Source organism: Ranitomeya variabilis, chromosome 1 (assembly GCF_051348905.1).
Source record: "Ranitomeya variabilis isolate aRanVar5 chromosome 1, aRanVar5.hap1, whole genome shotgun sequence".
NCBI classification, from domain to species: domain Eukaryota; kingdom Metazoa; phylum Chordata; class Amphibia; order Anura; family Dendrobatidae; genus Ranitomeya; species Ranitomeya variabilis.
The window spans coordinates 90,129,554-90,152,202 of NC_135232.1; the positions used below are offsets into that span (position 1 = coordinate 90,129,554).

The window sequence follows — 22,649 nt, forward strand, 5'->3', positions numbered from 1 at the left end:
TTTTTTTTAAATTGTGAACCCCCAAAGGGTCACGAAAAATAATGCACTTTCTCCCACATAAAACAAAGCCTTATAGCAGCCATATCCATAAAAAGTATAAAACCACTAGGGCTGCTGAAATGTGGAGGGGGAAAGAAGACTGGTCATCAAGTCTTTCTGGCCTGGTCATTAAGGAGTTTACAGAATTTCGGGACTTGGCATGAAATTGATTATTGGGATTTTTAATTACCGGTATTTAAAATTTAATTAAAGGGTTTTTCTGGGAATATACATTATTGACCTGTCCTTCGGATAAGCCACTGATGTGAAATCTGTGGGTGTCCGAACCCCTGCTGACGAGCAGAATGATGGCCGTCCCCCAAGATGTCCAATCCCTTACTGTGTATGCAGGCTCCACCACTCGTCCTGGTACTGCCGCCGTGCCCCATATACACTGTGTTCCAAATTATTATGCAAATAATATTTCTTCATATTTTCTCTAAATTACCTATCTGAATTGCAGTCATTGTTATTTTCCAGTCATCTACTATTCTAGTATAATTGCAATGTTTTGGAACAAACTGCCTATGAAAACAGTATCTTTTTAAAAAAAAATAAACATTCAAAATGCATGTTCCAAATTATTATGCACAGCAGATTTTTCAACCTTTTTATTTTATTTTGAACAAAAAAATGGTCAATTGTGAAGTTATAAGCATTATCAGCTTATTACAAAATGAAATCAAACAGTTTTCAAGTGAAAACTTTATTCTAGGTGATGTTACATTTGCACATAGGACCCCTTGTTCGAAAGAAGCTTCTGAACTCTCTCGTCCATTGAATTTATCAGTTTTTGGATGGTTTCTGCTTCAGTTGTTTTGCATGTGGACAGAATACCCTCCCAGAGCTGTTGCTTAGATGTGAACTGCCTCCCGCCATCATAGACACTCCTTTTGATGATGCTCCAGAGGTTCTCAATGGGGTTGAGGTGAGGGGAAGATGGTGGCCACACCATAAGTTTGTCCTCTTTTATGCCCATAGCAGCCAGAGATGCAGATGTGTTTTTTGCAGCATGAGACGGTGCATTATCATGCATGAAAATGATCTTGCTGCGGAAAGCACGGTTCTTCCTCTTGAACCATGGCAGGAAGTGTTGTTTTAGAAACTCCACATAGATTATGGAGTTCATCTTTACCCCTTCAGGGATCATAAAGGGGCCACCAATCTCTCTCCCCATGATTCCAGCCCAAAACATTACTCCACCTCCTCCTTGTTGGCGCCTTAGCCGTGTTTTCATGGGGTGTCCATCAACCAGCCATCCTCCACTCCATCCATCTGGACCATCGAGCGTTGCACGGCACTCATCGGTGAACAAAACAGTTTGGAAGTCAGTCTTCATGTATCGTTTGGCCCACTGGAGCCGTTTCTGCTTGTGTGCAATGGATAGAGGTGGTCGACAGGATGGCTTACGCACAGCTGCAAACCTCTGAAGGACCCTGCATCTTGTTGTTCTGGGGACGTTGGAGGCACCAGCAGCTTCAAAAACTTGTCTGCTGCTATGACAAGGCATTTTTGCAGTTTTTTGCAGCTGCTCTTTTAACCTTACGCAATTGCCTGTTGGAAAGAATCCTCAATTTTTCCTTATCAGCACGCACACGTGTGTGCTGGCAATCAGCTACATACCTCTTAATTTTGCGATGATCACGATGAAGTGTCTTGGCAATGTTGATTGTAGTCATGCCTTGACCTAAATACTCCACAATTTGTTGCTTCTCAGCAGCCAACACATCCTTTTTCTTTCCCATTTTGGCAAAAAATGTAGGCTGCTTAATAATGTGGAACAGCCTTCTTAAGTAGTCTTGCCTTTATTTGGACACACCTGCCAAACTAATTTGCACAGGTATCTGCAATTGCTTTCAGTGATATAAAGAGCCCTGACACACATCGCCATCAATGAGTTTAAATGACAAACAAAAAATTTCTAACCTTATCACTCCTAAACTCTTTGTGCATAATAATTTGGAACACAGTGTATATGCATAGTCTGTGTACATCACCCGGGAGAACAGGATCCAGTAGAGTTGTTCACCCTTTGATAGATCCTCTTTCCAAGCATTGATGCCGGATAAGCTACCTGTGCTTCTTTAATGAAAAGTTTGTGTCGATTGACAGTCCTCCAGCACAGCGAGTGATGGGGTAAACTAGTGGATTAAACCCTGCTGAAGTTGTAAGAATCTGCAACTCTTCCAGTTGTGAGTGCAGTATTCTCGTACTAAAGAGTTTGGCCACTGCTTTATTTTTATTGATAGACTATCCTTATAATAGGCCATCAGTATCTGATTGGTAGGGGTGCGACACCAGCACCCCCCCCCCCCCCCCCCGATAAGCTCTTACTGCTGGCCAATGGAAGTTCTCAGATGCTACTGGAATACATTAGCTCTATCAAAACGTTACTGGTCACGGCCGGGTACTATGGATCCATCCCTCATTAATTTGGATAGAGAGTGGATCTGCTTTACCTGTATATAAATGATGGAGCTGCTGTGTTCCGACAGGATCCGAGAACTTACGACCGTTGCCGAGGTTGTTGGGTATTGCACTCCCCACGGTCAGATATTCATGGCATGTCCTAAGGATAGACAATCAATTAAGCAAAGTAGGGGCCATCTCTTTTAAAGGGAATCCGTCAGCACAGAATGACTGTTCAAACCAAGCACATTAACATGGTCCACCCTTGCCGTGGCCATCACCTTCCCACCCATCTATCTCAACCCTGCTCTTACTTGATTGACAACTCTGGTTGTACAGGAGTCCAAGCTTAATGGAGAACAAATAAAGGGAGAAGAACTGCTCGGACACAACAAGTGTGCACCAGGTGAGCACCCGTGCTTGGTTTGAACAGTCATTTTGTGCTGACAGTCTTCCTGTAAATGGTGGTATATTTAATGTAGCAATAGGTCCGCTTCTAAAAGTAATGAAATATAAATTCTCCTTATAATTTTGTAATAGTCCCCGCTGGGTCTTAACATCGTTTTAGAACCAATTTGTGAGCCGCTTCAGTGTCCTTATCGCCTGTATCTTCATTTTACAGCAGCTGCAGTATTATATAACAAGGACATGGAACTGCAAAGTAATTTGTGGCCCCAATCTTATTGATTTTATATGCAAGATAATGGAGGTTATGATCCTCTTTTATGTGAGGAAGAAAGTGCCGAAAACTATCCAGGAGGGTTCATTTAAACAAAAATAACTCAAAAGGTTCTTCTTAATTTTCCCGGCGCTGTGTTCAGTGCCGTCTCCCTTGTTAGGCACACAGTGGTCGCATTATTTATTACGCCCGTAGCGTCTCACCGATTGACAGTGACCCACATTGAACTTCAAGACGGCTATTGAAGAAAGTTGGCAAGTCATTAGACGTTAAGATAAGAAGGGAAGAAAGGAACGTTTGCAAAAGCCGAGATGTTTGATATGTGTGGACAGAAGCTCTAAAAGCCATCTGATGTAGTTGTCAATCCGCGTTCTTCTGATCCTTCACAAAGTAAAGGAGAGCAAACAAGATGCTTCTGAACAGAAGCGAGACGCTCCCCCCTCTCTGGATTTTTAGCATCCCCCCTTCTTACCTTCTGATGTCACCTCAGTTCTGGCTTCTTGATATGCCTACCTTGTCTCACATTTGCAGTACAAACAGTAGATTTGTTGTGCTCGTCTCCTGTCCCATGTGTTCTGTCAATATAGAAATTTATCTTCATGTAATGATTTTTTTTTTAAGTCAATAAATAAAAAATGAGCCGAAGTATAAATTGGTACACATGCAACGTATAGGAGCACGTTCACACTGGCCATTAAACAGATAGAAGCTACGATGGAAACAAAATGAGCAAATACCCTGCTGTAAGTAAAACGTAATAGTGCATATCAATAACATAGAGTACTTAGTAAACACCCCAAAAATTTGTTTGAAAAGCAAAAAGTCATCCCACCACGTGGAGGTGTACCCATATCGGGACAGTCCTATGTATCTACTAGGTTTTCACTCATTAATTGAGTTGAAATACTTAAATAAATAAATTAAATACACAGGGCGGAAGATATTTGGGGTGTATATAGCTGTGTCTATCACATATAGACTGGACATGGGATCGCTCTTGCGGTGAATCGCCCAGAGAAGAATTGGTAAGGTTAACATATTGGAAAATTTGTTAGTTTAGTATTATCCAAAAAAATTGAAACTGCTTTTCCTATTTGCATTTTCAATGTTTCTTCTTGAGATGTGGAGTGCCCGCCTGGGCCGTGGGGTTACTCGGTAGCGGGCCAGTTCTTAAAGGGGACGTGTCGCGGCAGCAGTGACCGGTGCCGTGGCCCTGGTCATCCAATATAATAGTCAATGAAATGGGGAATTAAAGTTTATGGGATTAAAGTTATTGATCGTGATGCCACCTGTGGTATTTGGCAATAAAGGTGATGCTAGCTGACGCTGCTTAAAGAGACCGCTGGGGCTGATGGTGATGCAGCAGAGTTGCCCCAGCTCTCCACAGACAGAGCTTTAGTCCCAGGGCACTTAGGTTGTAAAAGACGAAGATGTTGATAATGGATGTGGTGCAGGGGGGATGGCACAGTAAATAGGTGTGAGGACACTGCAGGTTGCAGTTTTCAATGCTTTACTCACAGTTCTTAGTTGCCTCAGCCGGGGTGCTGTGTCCTCCGGTTTAGTGGTCCAGTCAGCTCTCAAGCAAATTGGCTGCACTTTCCAGAACCCCCTTTCTTATGTCCTTGTCTGGCCGTCTCCCTGCGCTGGCTTCACCTCTCCTGCCCTGTGCCTGCCACACACAGTGTCCCAAGCCAGCAGCCACGGATCTTGTCGGGTGGTGAGCTCTAGTCCCCCTGGATCCTATCTGGCTGCCTTTTCAGCGAATGTGTGCAGATGTGGCTGTGCTTCTTGCAAAAGCCACATCCTCTGGTTATCTAGCCGAGTCCTTAGTTTCTCCACTAGAATGGGGTCGGTCCCCTGACTGTGACCGGTCCCTCCACCTGACTATGGTCAGCGTGAATATGAGCCCCACGGGTGGACTTCTCACTACCCGTGCCTCTAGGACCCCTTCCCTCTTTTCCTTCTGTAGTTTCACTTTCCTTCAGCTTTTTCTCTCTCTAGCTCCCTCTGACAGGGAGCTCCTCAGCACCTCTGCTTCTTTTCACTTCCTCTCACTTACTGACTAACTTTCTAGATCTTTCCTGACTCCCCTACTGTTTCCATGACAGCTCTGCTTTCCCCACCCACACCCTCTACCTATTAACCCTCTCCAGACTGGGATGAGCCCATCCTCCCTAAGGGTGCACCCAGATGCCCTGACTGAAGTGTCTAGTGTTGGATGCTGGTGTTAGGGTTCTGTGCAGTGCCCCCTGCTTACCTGAGAGCGGAATACCACACCTCTGGATGAGATGCAGTATCACTGTGGCGACTAAACCCCAGGGGCACCACAGACCCATTAGTGGCTTTTTAAAAAAAAGCATGTTAATCATGCCTTGTGGTGCTTCCATGTAATGGCATCAGCTAGGCATTTTTCTATCTTTCATAGATGACCTGTCACTTGAATATGTAATTTTTTTTTACCTGGTATAAATGCAGCTTTTCTCCTGAATTCAGCGTTGCTTTCATTATGTTTCTGCGTCTCTCCGTTCCTGAGCTATGGCCCTCCCTTCTCTGTATATATATCTAGTCTTGTTAGTCAAGAGGGCGTGGGCTTGATGAACACACCCACAGAAAAGAATCGAGGGTCCCACTCTTTTGACTAACTAGACTATATTTACATACCACACAACCACCCCTATTAGTGTCAAAAGAGGGCAAGAGGTTTTTTTTCGCAAAATCAAATATTATATTAATTATAACAACCAAAATCAATAAAAGTAGTATGGAGTACCACAAACCAAGCAGGACTAAAGGGGAAATAGAACCAGGTATGAGAACAACAGTATCAATAAATAAATCGTATCAATAAGTAAAAAGATTTCAAGTAATCATAAATTTCCATTGTTTTATAGACTGTCATATATAAATACCAATGGATATAAAGTGCAATGGTGCTGTATAGCTAATCATGACCAATTAATCATCCATAAATAGAAAAACCATGTAAGAAAAGATAGCACACGAGCCATAGTATATAGAAAGACAGTTCACCTGAACTCAAATTGTGCCCAGCAGAGCGTAATCTGCAAATGCAGGAGAGTTCAGGTACAAAGAATAAAGTCCAACCAGTGTCAATAGTGCAAATCAGCAAGGATATCCTCATATACTGCATGTGCTGTGCTAAAACGTACATGAGAAGTGAGAACCTGGACCTCAGCCGGCCTCCCCAACGCGCGTTTTGCCGATCTTCGGCATCTTTTGGCACCTGATGCTTTGCCTGCCCCTGTGTCGCTAACTATGACTGCCTGCTTTCTGCAATAAGAAGCAATCCTTATCCTGTTTTCTGAGACTTTTTTCTCAGAATACTTGACCCTTTCGTATTAAATAAAGTTTTCCTTTTCAACCTTTAACATTGAAATTCACTGGCAGATCAATTTTATAATTAAAGCTATAAATTTCAAGTGTTGCTGTTAGCGCTCAATTGGACCTGAGTGAATAATACCCATTTTATTGTAACAGTCAAATTGATCATTTTTTGTGCTAAAATATTTAATCAGTCAGAAAAGAATTTTTCTGTTCCGGATTGTCGTAAAATTTTTCTTCAGCTTTTTGATTCCAGACCTTTTTGCATCGGTATGTATTGTAGTATTATGGTGTGGTACCATTCCTCATCCATTCTACTCTCTGGTGCCAGCTCTTATGGTGCTTTTCTGGGTCTTCTATCCAAACTACCATACACATCTGCAGCATAATTTAATTTATTGATTAAGCAAGTGTCCCTTCCTGAGACCATTGTTGTTTAATTAAATTTTACTTTTTAATGAGTTTTCCTTTTTGTACTTTTGCCTTAAAGGAGTGTCATGATTCCTCCGCTAAGCGTGTCTTGGACGCAGTGAGTGATTGCTCAGTTGTCCAGTCTTGTGCAGGGGAGGGCTGAGCTGTAGTTATTTTGATTGACAGCTCAGCTGTCCAATCTGAGACTGGAAAGTGGTTGAGCTTACTTTAGGTGTTTTTCTTGTCTTAGTGATTACCTAGCTATTTTACTAAAATGTCAGTCTCAGATAGCTGCCAGTCGTAGCTTTCAGCTCAGTGTGGTGTTTTCCCTGTGCTTTGAGCTCTGAATTCAAACATTCTGATCTTCTGTTGCTGGACCTTGGATTTGTCTATTGACTACCTCTTTGCATTACCCCTTTTTGCCTTGACACGCTCTGACCTTGGCATTCTGACACTGGACTGTGACCTGACTATGCCTTTGTCTCTTCCCTCTGTTTATGATGTTCCCTCCTGGCTCTTGACTGACTACAGTGACTCATGGCTTGTCCATGAGAAGTGACTTAGCTTCACAAGGGATTTTCCAAGAAGTTTATTCTAAGTTTTTATGTAGGTTCTGTATCTTCTTTAAAGAGTGGTGCCCAGAACTGGGAACATTATTCCAGATGAGGTCTGTCCAAGGAGGAGTAGATGTGGATAATTACTTTACTGATCTAGACACACTGCTTCATTTAATACATCCTAGAACTGTGTTTGCCTTTTTTGCTGCTGCATCACACTGTTGACTCTTGTGCAGTGTGTGATCTACTTGTTTTCCCTCTATCTCCACCGCCTCCTCTTCTTTGATTGGCAGCTCTAGCGTCATAGAGCCAGAGAAAGGCAGAGAGTGATGAAAAACAAGTAGGTGGGAGAGTGCACTTAAATGTTTGGGCACACCAAGGGTACACGGAGCGCATGTGCTAGGATGGAGTAGTCATTCTGTGCTCACTGAGTCCATGTAAAAGCATGAAAAAAAAACAATGGTTTGCCTGCCATTGCATGGGTGACACCTTTGAGGTTATGGTTATTATGTACCCCCATTCTTTGCCATTTTCTTAGTCGTAGATTGTCTTTTATTTCATTCATTATTCACTTTACTGTGTTATTTTATTTCTTTATTTTTCCAGCTTCACTACAAATTTATTTCTATTATGGTAAAATCCGTTGTACTGCTGCAAAACTGACTTTTTATGAGGATCATTAAAAAACCCTTAGGTCTAGTTAAAATCAAATCTCTTTCTCAGCATAGCCTGATTGAGCGATATTCTAGCACTAGTTGCAGGTGTTGGCAATTCCACCTCAGTCATGCTACACACTGCAAAGCATGTCATCAGTGATGTGTGTGTAGGAGGTCGGCTGACCGCTCATTTCTGTAGCTAAGTTAGTTGGCCATAGAAGGGGCAGATTTAGTTGCTGAAATGAGACAGTGAGTGGAACCTCATCTTACACTAAAGGTGGGAAGTTGGACAACCTCGAGACTGGGACCTGGGCAACCTCTACTCATTTTTAGTACAGAATCCATTAAATGGGCTATCTCAACTTGATAAATGGGTAAAATTGCAAAGCGTGTGTAATAAAAAAAAAAAAAAGTTCACAATTCCTTCTCCAAGGGATTTCTAATTTTAGGGTACGTTCACACAGGACTTTTTTGCTGCTTTTTTTTGCTGCTTTTTTTATGCTAATTTTCAGCTGCTTTTTACAGTACCAGTAAAGCCTATGAGATTTCAGAAATCTCATGCACACACGTTGGTTTTTTGTTTGATCAGTTTTTTCTGCTTTGCTGCTTTTTTTGGACATAGGGCATGTCACTTCTTTCAGCGTTTTTGCTGCGTTTTTGCAGCGTTTTTTCACCCATTGACTTGAATGGGTGATGAAAAAAACGCTGCAAAAACGCTGAAAAAACGCATGTAGCATTATTTGCTGCGTTTTTTGTGCAGAAAATCATGGCCAGCAGGAAGGGATCTCACAGCCAAGAGCTTAGGGGTGTGGTTAGTGAGGTGTGAAGAGCCATTGTGAGCCATTGTGAGGTGTGAAGAGCCATTGTGAGGTGTCCTGATTGTGATCTATTGTGAGGGAGTTCCTGGTAGTGAGGTGTGAAGAGCCATTGTGAGCCATTGTGAGGTGTGAAGAGCCATTGTGAGGTGTCCTGATTGTGATCTATTGTGAGGGAGTTCCTGGTAGTGAGGTGTGAAGAGCCATTGTGAGCCATTGTGAGGTGTGAAGAGCCATTGTGAGGTGTCCTAGCAGCTGAAAAGTGGCATAAAAAAAGCAGCAAAAATCTGCAGCAAAAATCTGCAGCAAAAAAGTCCTGTGTGAACGTACCCAAAAAACGCACCAAAAACGCACCAAAAAAACGCACCTAAATTAGCATAAAAAAAAGCAGCAAAAAAAAGCAGCAAAAAAGTCCTGTGTGAACGTACCCTTATTGTTTACTATTCGTTGCCTAGTTACTGGCCACCTCTTCAGTCCATCAGTGGTAACCAGTCTATACCAGGCAAGGAGCGCTGTTTTTACAACCTCTTTGTTATACAGCTAGAAAGTTTTGCTCTTAAGATAGGCATATCGCTGAATCCAAGCTCAGAGTCGCTTCGCTCCTCCGATGCTGCCAAGGCAAAACTGCGTATGCTAATAACATGGGAGGATGCACCGTTTTGTCCAGCGCCTCAGCCATGCCACCGGGCTGAACTGCCAATCATCATGAACCCAGCGCCCTCTGACTAGCACGGAGTCCGGGATGCAGGGGAATGGCACACTCCTGAAGAATGAATTTAGAATAACAGTGTAATGACCATTTTGACTGGAAATGTAGTTCAGTGAGGGGTGTTCTGTGACTTAAGCACAGCACTATATATGTTGATGTTATGGCATTATTGGCATAACTCTCTCCAACAGCAGCACTCTCACGTTCTGCAACTCAAGTTTGGATATTCTGTTTTTCTTTTGTTCTTTAACAGTGCCCTTTCAGAAGCCGAGAAATCGACATTGCGCGCAGGACTCATTACCAACTTCAATGAGCCAGTAAATCAGGTTAGTGCTCTGTGATACTGATGAGTAGCTCGCACGTTGCATCAGGATCCCGATGGAATAGGATTTTCCATGTTTTGCCTTGTTTGTCTGTCTGTCTTCTAGATTGCCACCCAGATTGCTGTCCTGATTGCTAAGGTCGCACGACTGGACTGTCCGAAGCAATGGCCGGAGCTGATCCCCACCCTGATTGAATCAGTAAAGGTTCAGGATGATCTGAGACAGCACCGCACGCTCCTCACCTTTTATCACGTGACCAAGACCTTGTCTTCTAAGAGACTCGCTGCAGACAGGAAGCTATTCCAAGATGTAAGTGCGACTCCGACACGTAATGGTCTTACTTGTTGAGTTAAAGTGTTCGATCAGTGTCGCTCCTCGGGTATCATGAGTGTTAAAATCTATATTCGACCTCTCATCTGTCCTCACTCAAAGCCTTTCACTGCAGAGGGACAGAGATAAGACCGAAACAAACTAGGGGGTCATTAATTAATGGTTAGGGTATAGGAAGACATTAAATAAAAAATGTTTCCTGTCTTCAATCCAAAAAGAGACTCTTCAGAAAAAGGTATAATATTCTGTGCTGTAGTATAAAGGCTCCTATACACATTAGACTAAAAGTTAGATGAACCCCCAGGTATTGAGGGCCTGCTGCCAGACATCTCAGGCGGCTTATCTCACCGAGCACAAAAGGATTAGCAGTCTGAAATCACACTTGCCTGGAGCCCTATCTCCATCGACATCACTTGTCTAAGAATAGTTGCGAGCTCCCCATACACTTGACGATTTTGGCCAAGCCCACCAATATTTGCAAGTTTAGCCATCATCAATCTAATCCAGGGGTGGACAATTATTTTTCCCAAGAGGCCACATGAGAGACCATGACTGTTCTGAAGGGCAAAACCAATAGGGTGAAATTAATTCTGCTCAGTATTAAAATTACTTTCATCAGTTAATACTGAGCTGATTTGATTCTACTGCTAATACATGTTATGATTGGTCTTATTGTAATGTGTGTTCTTACCAATGGCAGCAAAACATAACATATATAACAAAACCGTATAATTTACTGCTTTTTATAAAGTTCATAAATCATATGCTTTTGTTATAAAGCTCTTGTACCTTGATCAACAACTCCTCCACACAGTATGATGTCCCCACAGCCCACACACACAATAAATATGATGGCTACACAGCCCCCTAACACAGTATGATGTTTCCACAGCCTCCCAACACAGTATGATGTCTCCACAGTCCCCCAACACAGTATGATGTCTCAACAGCCCCCCAACACAGTATTATGTCTCCACAGCCCCATAACACAGAATGATGTCTCCACAGCCCTCTAACACAGTATGATGTCTCCACAGCCCCCTAACACAGTATGATGGCCCCACAGCCCCCAACACAGTATGATGTCTCCACAGCCACATAACACAGAATGATGTCTCCACAGCCCCATAACACAGAATGATGTCTCCACAGCCCCATAACACAGAATGATGTCTCCACAGCCCTCTAACACAGTATGATGTCTCCACAGCCCCGCAACACAGTATGATGTCTCCACAGCCCCCCAACACAGTATGATGTCTCCACAGCCCTATAACACAGAATGATGTCTCCACAGCCCTCTAACACAGTATGATGTCTCCACAGCCCCCCAACACAGTATGATGTCTCCACAGCCCCATAACACAGAATGATGTCTCCACAGCCCCATAACACAGAATGATGTCTCCACAGCCCTCTAACACAGTATGATGTCTCCACAGCCCCCTAACATAGTATGATGTCTCCACAGCCCCCAACACACTATGATGTCTCCACAGCCCCCTAACACAGTATGATGTCTCCACAGCCCCCTAGCACAGTATGATGTCTCCACAGCCCTCTAACACAGTATGATGGCCCCACAGCTCCCCACACAGTGTGATGGATCTCACAGTCCCCCACACACATAATGATGTTCCTAACAGTGCCACACACATGGTATGATGGTTTTCACAGCCCCCACACACATGGTATGATGGCCTTCACAGCCTCCCACACAGTATGATTCCCACAGCCCCACATACACAGCCTCCCCCTGATACACAGCCTCCCATATAGAATGATGACGCCCACAAAAAGTATGATGGTCCCCCAAGCCCTCCCTATGCACAGTATGATGGTCTGCATAGCCTGCCACACACTGTATAATGGTCCTCACAGCTCCCCAAGCACAATATGATGGACCTCATAGCACACACACAAGGTATGATGGTCCTCACAGCCCCTCACACAATATATGATGATCCTCTCAGCCCCCCTATATGCAATATGTTTGTTCTCACAGCTCCCCTTTATCCCTGTGTGCAGTATGATTATATATCATTGTTTCGGCACTTTGTTATGGTCTTTGATGTGTGCAGAGTCCCCGCACACCAGTAGTGATGTTGTTGCATCTGCTGTCCCTATCGCATATGCTGAATGTTAGAAAAAGGAGCGGTGTCTCCATCCTGCACCATTATATTCATCGCTTTCTGAGGATGCAGATGGAGGTGATATTGAGACACTGGGCCGGGGAGGGCGGCCACATGGTGCGACCCGTGGGCCAATGTTTTCAGCCCTTCTGTCCATGTAGTTTAGATTTAGGTATCTGCTATCCTGGAGGAGCTGTACAATGAGCGAACGTACTCCTTTCTATCAGACAGGTGATTGGCAGCACCCACTTGAATCTCCATTTCTGCTCTATACATTATATACCCTGGAGACACAGCAGTAGTAATAGAGCTGCCATCCCAAATACGATGAGAAATGTAGATTGGTCTGAAACCTTCAGATACATAAGGACTTCCTAAATGAGGGGTTAGATATACCCAATAATGTATTGTGCATTGCCCCAATACTACAAATTACCAATTGTCTGGTCATTGATGAGCGATCGTCTGATTCGTATAGCCAGGAGGACATCATCGATTACTAGCAAAACTCTCGTAACCCCCACTGGATATGTTTCGTTTTTGAAGGGGTCTTCTTGGTCATAGGTGCCAAGCTTGGGGGCCTCCTGTATCATTGTTGTGTGGTGCATGTATACTTTTCTATATATGGCTGTATAATGTTCTCACATTTCGTAATTTTTTGAGAATACCAAATCCTATCATGGTATTGTGTGTGTTTTACCTAAAAGGCTAGTGAGTGACTGCCTTTACGGCCATCAGTTTTGTGTTATGTGTATACTTGGGACCAATCACAATTTTTGGGGGACAATCTCATGAACCAGACCGCAAAAGGGATGGGGGATTCTGCCACATTACTCCCAAATGTTGGTTTTTCTGGAACATTTAGGGGTTTTGTAAGAGGTTTCTCTAGGTGGGTCACAACTTTAGTATTGTAACTGTTGGTATGGATGAATTAGTGCATGTCTTTAAGGAGTAGTAATATTATTATTTTTTGTTGGTATTACTGATGTACAGTGGCTTGCGAAAGTATTCACCCCTTGGCTTTTAACCTATTTTGTTACATTGCAACCTGTGTTTAAATATTTTTGTAACCTGATTTGTGTGTGATGCATCAGCACTAATAGTCTAAATTAGTGAAGTGAGAAAAATATAGGCATAAATTAAATTTATGGGATCAAATAACTAAAAATTGGCATGTTCATATGTATTCACCCCTTTTGCTATGAAGTCCCTAAAAATTTCAGGTTACCTTCATAAGTCACATGCTTCATTAAAGGAAGCCACATGTGTGCAATCTAAGAGTCCTATGGTCTGTAATGTAACACCATTAAGCAAGAGGCATCACTAACCAAACACCATTAAAACCAAGGAGATCTCCAAGCAAGTCAGGGACAAAGTTGTTGAGAAGTGCTAGTCAGGGTTGGGTTATTCAAAAATAATATCCCAATCTCTGATGATCCTCTGGAGCACCATCAAATCCATTATCATCAAATGGAAAGAATATGTTACCACAACAAACCTGTGAAGAGATGGCCGCCAACCAAAACTCTCAGTCTTGGCAAGGACGGCGTTAATCAGAGAAGGCAGCACAGAAGACTGAAGGCAACCCTAGAGGAGCTGCAGAGTTCCCAAGCAGACACTGGAGTATCTGCCTATACGACCACAATAAACAGTACTCTCCATAGAAGTTGCCTTTATGGAAGAGTGGGCATAAAAAAGCATTTACTTACACACAAAAATTGTAAGGCTCGTTTTCATTTTGCCAAATGTCATGTGAGACACTCCCCAAATATATGGAGGAAGGTGCTGTGATGAGATGAGACCAAAATTGAACTTTTTGGCCACCAATGTAAATGCTATGTCTGGAGCCAAACTAACAGCCCATCACCTCAAGAACACCATCCTCACAGTGAAACATGGTGGTGGCAACATCATTCTGTGGGAACAGTTTTCGGCAGCAGGGACAGGGAAAATGGTCCTAGTCGAGGGGAAGATGGATGGTGCAAAATACAGGGATATTGGAGGTTTACCTTCCAACAAGACAATGATTCAAAGCATGCTGCAAAAGCAACACTGTAGTGGTTTAAGGGGAAACATGAAAAATGTTTTGGCGTGTCCTAGAGAAAGCCCAGACCTTAATTCAATTGAGAATCTGTGGTCGGACTTGGAGCTTGCTGTTCACCAGAGGAAATCATCTCACTTGAAGGAGCTGGAGCATTTTTGCCTTCAGGAATGGTCAAAAATCCCAGTGGAAAGCTCATAGAGATTCATCAAAAGCACCTGTAATTGCTGCAAAAAGGAGGCTCCACAAAGTAATGACTTTTTTTTTGGGGGGTGAATAGTTGTGCACACTGAAATTTTCAGTTATTTTATCCTATTTGTTGTTTGTTTCACAATAAAAAGAAAACCAAATGAGTGGGGTGAATACTTTCACAAGCCACTGTATACTCTGCAGTCTACTACAGTCGGCTACATTCTTATTTAATGTCATTCTCCGGGGTGGCTGTCGTTTCTTTCAGCGTATTCCTTGTAGCCCGCTCACCATCACCCTCGGCTGAATGCCACTTTGCACATTTTTTTCCTTTAATTTACTTACAACTATTTACAGTTTATCACATAAAAATGACTGTGAACGGCTCGTCGTTTCCAGTGATTGCTCTAAGCTCATTTTCAAGAGCTCCTCAAGGAGGTGAAGCGGCTTCCGATTTATTTGTGGAAAGAAGCTGAGTTGAGTGGGGATTTCACAGGCCAGTGTCCTCCACACATGTGGAAGTGTGATAAAATAATAAACGTGTTCTCAAGAGTCTCCGGAAAGCAATATCTTCACAGACGACTCATGTTTTCACCTCCTTCTTTGTGCAGAATTTCATTTTACTATTAGTATTGGGTTATGGAATAATTACTGTTGATGTCTCGGTCTATGGTAATAGGTTTAAAGGGAACTTGTCACTGATTCATGCTGCCCAAACGACGAGCAGCATGGGTCGGAGCCTGGCTCGCGATTACCGATAGGTATGTTTCTTGCTGAAACGCTCTAATGTTTCAGAGAAAAGATACTTTAAAAATCCGACTGGGGACCATATTTGGAAATGAGACTAGTCTGATACTCCCCACAGCCAGCACTGCAAGAAGTAATTGACAGGTCTCACGCTATGGGATTCTTGTGCTAAACCAGGCCTTATCTGAACTGAGGAACTGAAAGGACAACCAGACCTAGCTCATGATTAAAGAGGTTTCCACTACTAGGACAACCCGTTCTTAAACTTATTAAACTAAATGTTCGGCCCCGTTAAAGTAATAAAGCTTATACTCGCCTCCCGCGCCAGCTCCCTTCCAGCGGTGTCGGCACTCGCGGTCCTGTGGCTGTGTTGCGGTGGAATGACACATGATGCCTGGCGCCCAATCAGTGCTGGCGTCACTATCTACTCCTTTGTACGAAGGGAACATGAAGGGGAAGTCTGGGATCAGCTTCAGCCCTGGTTTCCGTGTTTACACCACGGGAATGTCGCCTGCACGGGAGGAGAGTATAGACTTTATTATTTTATTGGGGCCGAACATTTAGTTTAGGAAGGGCTTGTCCTAGTAGTGGACAACCTTTTTAAATCCTTGGCTTGGCACATAGACAGGTGAGACACAAGTGATGGAGTTGATATTTAGGTACACCTTGACATGGTTGGATGGCTTTTGTACTTTTTGGTCAAAAAATGTTAAACAGGTACCTTACATTTTTAATGTTTGCAGCAATATTAGAGTTCATGTATCCATTAATTGCACGCTGGAGATGGACACCAAGACCTTGTAGACTACACTAGCTGTCCTCCTCTAGTAGGCGTATTGGACTGAAAATGGCGCACAACCAAACACTCGGTGACGCCGTCTGTGTTATTATAGTCTGTGACCCCCTCTGTGCATACGCCTGAATCCCATATGAAAGGGCCCTTGGACAAGTGACTGATACATATCTTAATCCAGCATTTTATATAGTTTTCTTTTTCACAGCATATAGTATGGTATATAATATGGTATAGACTATACCAGTATGAAGATCCCTGACTCCAGTGATGCTTGTATTTTGCTTTTTATGTTTTTGTTTCCTTTTGTATTTTTTTAGTTAGAATCTTTACAGTTCCTCTCTTATCTTACACAGATGCGTATTGTATCCTTATTTAGGAGTCACACAAAAAGGGCTAAATTATTGCAAAATTACTTTTTTCCATATTTTATTTTCCGGTGATTATTTTTTATAGTCTAAAAGTATGATAACTTTTTTTTTGTGTTATCTTTTTCTGCTACGACAATGCTCTCTGCTCACTTGGGTCAGTGATAAAGTAAAAAGAAAATCTCCTTTTGGTTATATTTTTCCTAATCTCACATTGGGTTTAATCTGTCTCAGGAAAGTTCCATGATAACGCCGCTCTTGCCTGTTAATTGGCCTGATTTGCATGTAATTAAGGGAGTGGGGTAAGCACTTCTTAGCACCCCACCGTATATGACGCCATTTCTTTCCATCTATTCTACTCTATGTGAGGCGTACTTGTGCCGCCGCTGCTGTGAAGTCGTGCTTTATAACCTGTGGACTTCTGCTGAAGACATCACTCCCAATATTCCCGCACGCAGCACTATTGTTTCCTTGCTTTCCCGCCCACTTGTTTGGCATCTGCTGTCATTTTGTGCCTCATGAATGTTTGCAGTGTTTGCTTAGTGCATTTTTTATATGAATTTCTGCATCCAACACAGAAAGTAAAATACATTGTAAATCATATTGCACAAAATATAAATGAGGCCCCAAAAATGTCCCTATCTGCCAACTTCATTATTACTTATCATCCTGCCAGGCAAAATGGAGTGATCATTTGCTGAGCCTCTTGCACATGTTCCAGCAGTTAATGATCCTGACTTTTGGGGTCTGCTTGCCAGATGTTTTCTCACTCTTATTCCATGCCTCCCTCTTCTTTCTCCTCTTTCCATAGACATTAATAGGCAGCTGTAATCTGATCCCTAAGTGAACTGACAGCTGACTTGACTTGATCAATATGGATTTTAGCTGAATATATTACTTACGTTTGTTTTTAAATTACGGGTTTTGTACAAGATTATACTGAACCAAATTATAGTAGTAATTTTATATCCTTAACTACCGTAGTTTTGTGCGCACTGTGTGAGCCACGTCTTGCATTACTGATTTTCTTCCGCAAAGTCAATGGGACTGCAAAATTGCATCTGGGTATTTGGATCGTGTCAAAGCCTCTATATGGGGGCTCAAAGTCTCCTTTTAAAAGGAGTCTGACAGCACAGTGCAGGCACTCGGTGCACCATTGGTGTGGCCAAACCTTTAAATGCATTTTCCCACCTACTTGTTTTCCCTCTATCTCCACCCCACTAATTTGATTCACATGTTTGGCTTTATAGAGCCAGAGAAGGGCGGAGATATATGGAAAACAAGCAGGTGGGAAGGTGCTCTTAACAGTTTGGCCACACCAAGGGTGCACCGCGTACCTGTGCTTAGTTTGAGCAGTCATTCCGTGCTGACACAGATCTCATACAGTATGAAAATCCACTGTGAAAAATCACTGCACTATATCACTAGTGCCATTTATTCAGTCGCCATGACAGCACCACGAGAGAGGGGATCCGCCCTTGGGGGACAGGAAACCTACAGACATAAAAGGGCGGCACCTCTCCCCCGCATCAGTTGGTTTCCTGTCCTTGACAGGCGAACCTCTTCAGACAGGCCTTATGAAGAAGGTCAAAGAAAAGAAGACTACCCAGTCCTGGCAGTCCGATTCAGGTAGCAGGGGTCGGGGGTCCCCTACCTCGGACTGTCCAGGACGCCGGAAGCACCACACAGCAGGGGAACTGCTTGTGTCAGGTGTCAGCAGAGAGAAGCAGCCTTCAGAGCGGCTTGCTTCTTAGTGACCCGTCGCCGGCAGGTACCTGGTAAGTATATGGTGCCTGCTTCTGGGGCCGTGTCTGGCGGTGCCTTCTGGGGCTGGTCGCGTCCTGCTGAGGTGTGTGCATTGATCCGGGCGGCGGCCGGCATGTTCGGTCGTGCATGGACCGGAAGGGGTGTTCCCTGGTGAGGTGGCCAGCGGCGCAGACTGATGACGCGGCCAGCCGCGCAGCCTGATGACGCGGCCGGGCATGCGCGGTAGAGCTGGGCCGGCTGAAGGCATCTCCCTGATGATAGGCGGTGAGAACGGAGGTGAGGCCGGGCCTTGGGAGGCCCTATTGTCAGCCGGGGGCGCGGCCTTGGGAGGGGGAGGCCAATCTTCAGGATGGTGCCGGGCAGGTCACATGGAGATCCTGCTGACCCCCATCCGGGGGCGGTACCGTTGAGGGCATATTTAAGAGGTGTATGGGGGCTGCTTGATGTCTCAGACCCATTTTTCAAATGGAGTCGCCGGAGCAAGAAGCACCGCAGCTTGAGAAGCGGCAGCAGCCTTGCCTTAGCCCGTAGAAGAGACCCATGCTATCTCCCAGCGTCGATCTAGTGGCAGTAGTCGCGCTGGTGGAGTTAAGAGTATTCAGAAGTCGAGCAAGTCCTCAAGCCGTAAAGCATCGCTGGCTAGGAAGGACCCCCCACTAGCTACGGTACCATTCACTACGCATTTGGGTAAGTGATCTACGTGAAAGTTCACTTAGTGATCTTCTGTTCCTCCTTGTGTTCCCTCTCTCCTTATTAGGGGAGAAAATGTTCCACCAAGGCCAAACACAGGGAGTGTGCCGAGTGTGGGGAACCGCTCCCATATGGTCACGAGAAAAGGTTGTGCAAACCTTGTATACAACGCTTAATAGAGGAGGAGGCCCCTGACCTTACTTCCACCTTAAGGGATATGGTTAGACAAGAAATCAGGGGTTCTATTAAATCCATATCCCAAAAGACAAATTTTAAAAAGGGGAAAAAAATTAGATCCCCAGTTTCGGATTTTGGTTCAGACATGGGTGAACTAAGCTCCGATTCCTCTCCATGTTCCTCTTCATCCATGGACGCTGAGTCGAGTCACTCCTGTTTACCACTAGATAGAATTAATCGTCTGGTTAAAGCGGTAAATAATACAATGGGGATTGAGGAGCCCCAATCAGAGTGGTCCATGCAGGGCATAATGTTTAAAGGGAACCTGTCACCCCGTTTTTTCAAGATGAGATAAAAATAGCGTTAAATAGGGTAGAGCTGTGCTTTACATTAGTGTATTTTTTGTGCCTTTATTCCCCACCTATGCTCCCGAAATACCTTTGTAAAGTCGCCGTTTTGGGCTGTCACTCACGCTGGTCTGGTCATATGGGCATGGTGACAGCGCTGTTTCTCCCCCAGATCCTGCTCATCTTTCCGTTGGTGGCGTAGTGGTCTGCGCATGCCCAACAGGCGAATCCACTGCGCAGCTGAAGGAAAAGAGCGCGATCTGCGCTATTCCCCTGGTGATCGGTGGGGGCGGCCATCTTCCTGTGGCAGATGGAGTGCTCTGCTGCCCGGGGCTTCAGGAAAATGGCCTCGGGATGCCGCGCGTGCGCAGATGGAGATCGCGGCGGCCATTTTCCTGAAGCCGTGTTCGCATCTCGGCCGCCCCCACCGATCACCAGGGGAATAGCGCAGATCACGCTCTTTTTCCTCACCTGTGCAGTGGATTCGGCACTTGGGCATGCGCAAACCACTACGCCACCAACGGAAAAATAAGCAAGATCTGGGGGAAGAAACAGTGATGTCAAAACGCCCATCCGACCAGACCAGCCTGATTGACAGGCGAAAACGGCGACTTTGGTAACGTATTTCGGCAGCATAGGTGGGGAATCAGGGTCCACAAAATACACTATTGTAATGCACAGCTCAGGCCCTATTTAACGGTATTTTTATCTCATACGGAAAAAACAGGGTGACAGGTTCCCTTTAAGGGGTTAGATAAAAAATCCCGTAGATCTTTCCCGGTGATTGATAAGATAAACACGTTAATTACAAGGGAATGGAAGAAACCTGAGAGGAAAGGATCGCTCCCACCAGCATTTAAGAGGAGATATCCATTCGAGGAAGAAGCATCATCCTCATGGGATAAAGCCCCGAAACTAGACGCGGCAGTAGCCAAGGCGTGCAAAAAGACCTCGCTACCGTTTGAGGATTTAGAGAATCTAAAAGACCCATTAGACAGAAAGGCTGACGTTTTTCTTAAGGGTGCCTGGGAAACGGCGGCAGGATCTCTGAGACCAGAAATTGCGGCTACTTGTACAGCACGGTCGCTAATGGTGTGGCTTGACCGCCTGGAGGATCAACTAAAAAACGAAGTCCCTAGAAATGAGATCTTATCCTCCCTTCCTATAATTCAGGAGGCAGCAGCTTTTCTTTCAGACGCCTCGGCAGATTCTGTAAAATTGGCAGCTAGATCTTCAGCCCTTTTTAATGCGGCCCGCAGGGCTATATGGATAAAGTGTTGGCCAGGAGATTTGCAGGCCAGATCAAAGCTATGTGGCATTCCCTGTGAGGGGGCGCACTTGTTTGGGCCAGTACTTGATGAACTGTTAGAAAAAGCGGGCGATAATAAAAAACGATTCCCCTTCCTAGGAAGACCCTCATACAGACGGGATTACAATAGAGGATGGTTTAACCGCAGAAGATCAAATAGAGAAAGATCCAGATATGACAGTAACAGAAAAAGAGGTAGAGGATATATATTTAACACCTCTCGGGACTATAAAAAGCCTCAATGACTGCTGGACCAGGTGGGGGGCAGACTTTCAGCCCTCTACCCTGCCTGGTTGAAAATTTCCAATAGCCTGTGGGTCCTCAGTATTATTGCAACTGGTCTAAGGTTCGAGTTCCAAAAGATTCCTCAAAACAGATTTTGTCTAACACCCATCCGCTCTTCTTCTACAGAACAGTTGACACTAGAGTCAGAAGTTCAGGAACTTCAACAAAAAGGAGTGCTGATTAAGGTGCTCACAGTACAGAGAGGTAAGGGATTTTTATTCCCCTCTCTTTTTGATTAAAAAACCTGAAGGATCCTTCCGTACTATCATTAATTTAACCCCTTCATGACCGTGGGATTTTTCGTTTTTCCGTTTTCGTTTTTCACTCCCCTCCTTCCCAGAGCCATAACTTTTTTTATTTTTCCGTCAATTTGGCCATGTGAGGGCTTATTTTTTGCGGGACGAGTTGTACTTTTGAATGACACCATTGGTTTTACCATGGCATGTACTAGAAAACGGGAAAAAAATTCCAAGTGCGGTGAAATTGCAAAAAAAGTGCAATCCCACACTTGTTTTTTGTTTGGTTTTTTTGCTAGGTTCACTAAATGCTAAAACTGACCTGCCATTATGATTCTCCAGGTCAGTACGAGTTCATAGACACCTAACATGACTAGGTTATTTTTCACCTAAGTGGTGAAAAAAAATTCCAAACTTTGCAAAAAAATAAAATAAAATTGCGCCATTTTCCGATACTCGTAGCGTCTCCATTTTTCATGATCTGGGGTCGGTTGAGGGCTTATTTTTTGCGTGCCGAGACGGCGTTTTTAATTATACCAATTCGGTGCAGATGCGTTCTTTTGATCGCCCGTTAAATTGCATTTTAATGCAAATCGCGGCGACCAAAAAAACTTAATTCTGGCGTTTCGATTTTTTTTCTCGTTACGCCGTTTTGCGATCAGGTTAATGCTTTTTTTTTATTGATAGATCGGGCGATTCTGAATGCGGCGATACCAAATATGTGTAGGTTTGATTATTTTTTTATTGATTTATTTTGATTGGGGCGAAAGGGGGGTGATTTAAACTTTTATATTTTTTTTTATTTTTTTCACATTTTTTTTTACTTTTTTTTTTTTACTTTTAACATGCTTCAATAGCCTCCATGGGAGGCTAGAAGCAGGCACAGCCCGATCGGCTCTGCTACATAACAGCGATCATCAGATCGCTGCTATGCAGCAGAAATGCAGGTGTGCTGTGAGCGCCGACCACAGGGTGGCGCTCACAGCCACCGGCGATCAGTAACCATAGAGGTCTCAAGGACCTCTATGGTTACAATATACAAGCATCGCCGACCCCCGATCATGTGACGGGGGTCGGCGATGCGCTCATTTCCGGCCGCCCGGCCGGATGCGGTAGTTAAATGCCGCTGTCTGCGTTTGACAGCGGCATTTAACTAGTTAATAGCGGCGGGTGATCACGATTTCACCCGCCGCTATTGCGCGCACATGTCAGCTGTAAAAAACAGCTGACATGTCGCGACTTTGATGTGCGCTCACCGCCGGAGCGCACATCAAAGCAGGGGACCCGACATCGGGCGG

At 44.2% G+C, this 22,649-nt stretch overlaps 1 protein-coding gene across 4 annotated transcripts in view; it reads left to right on the top strand.

The window, feature by feature from the left end:
* Positions 1 to 22,649, top strand: part of IPO11 (importin 11) — a 518,704-nt gene that overhangs the window by 57,397 nt on the left and 438,658 nt on the right. For all 4 annotated transcript variants that reach the window (XM_077286029.1, XM_077286021.1, XM_077286008.1 and 1 more), the window contains exons 4-5: positions 9,871 to 9,943; positions 10,046 to 10,249. In XM_077286029.1, the coding sequence (XP_077142144.1) occupies positions 9,871 to 9,943; positions 10,046 to 10,249 (277 nt within the window). The remainder of the gene's footprint in view (positions 1 to 9,870; positions 9,944 to 10,045; positions 10,250 to 22,649) is intronic.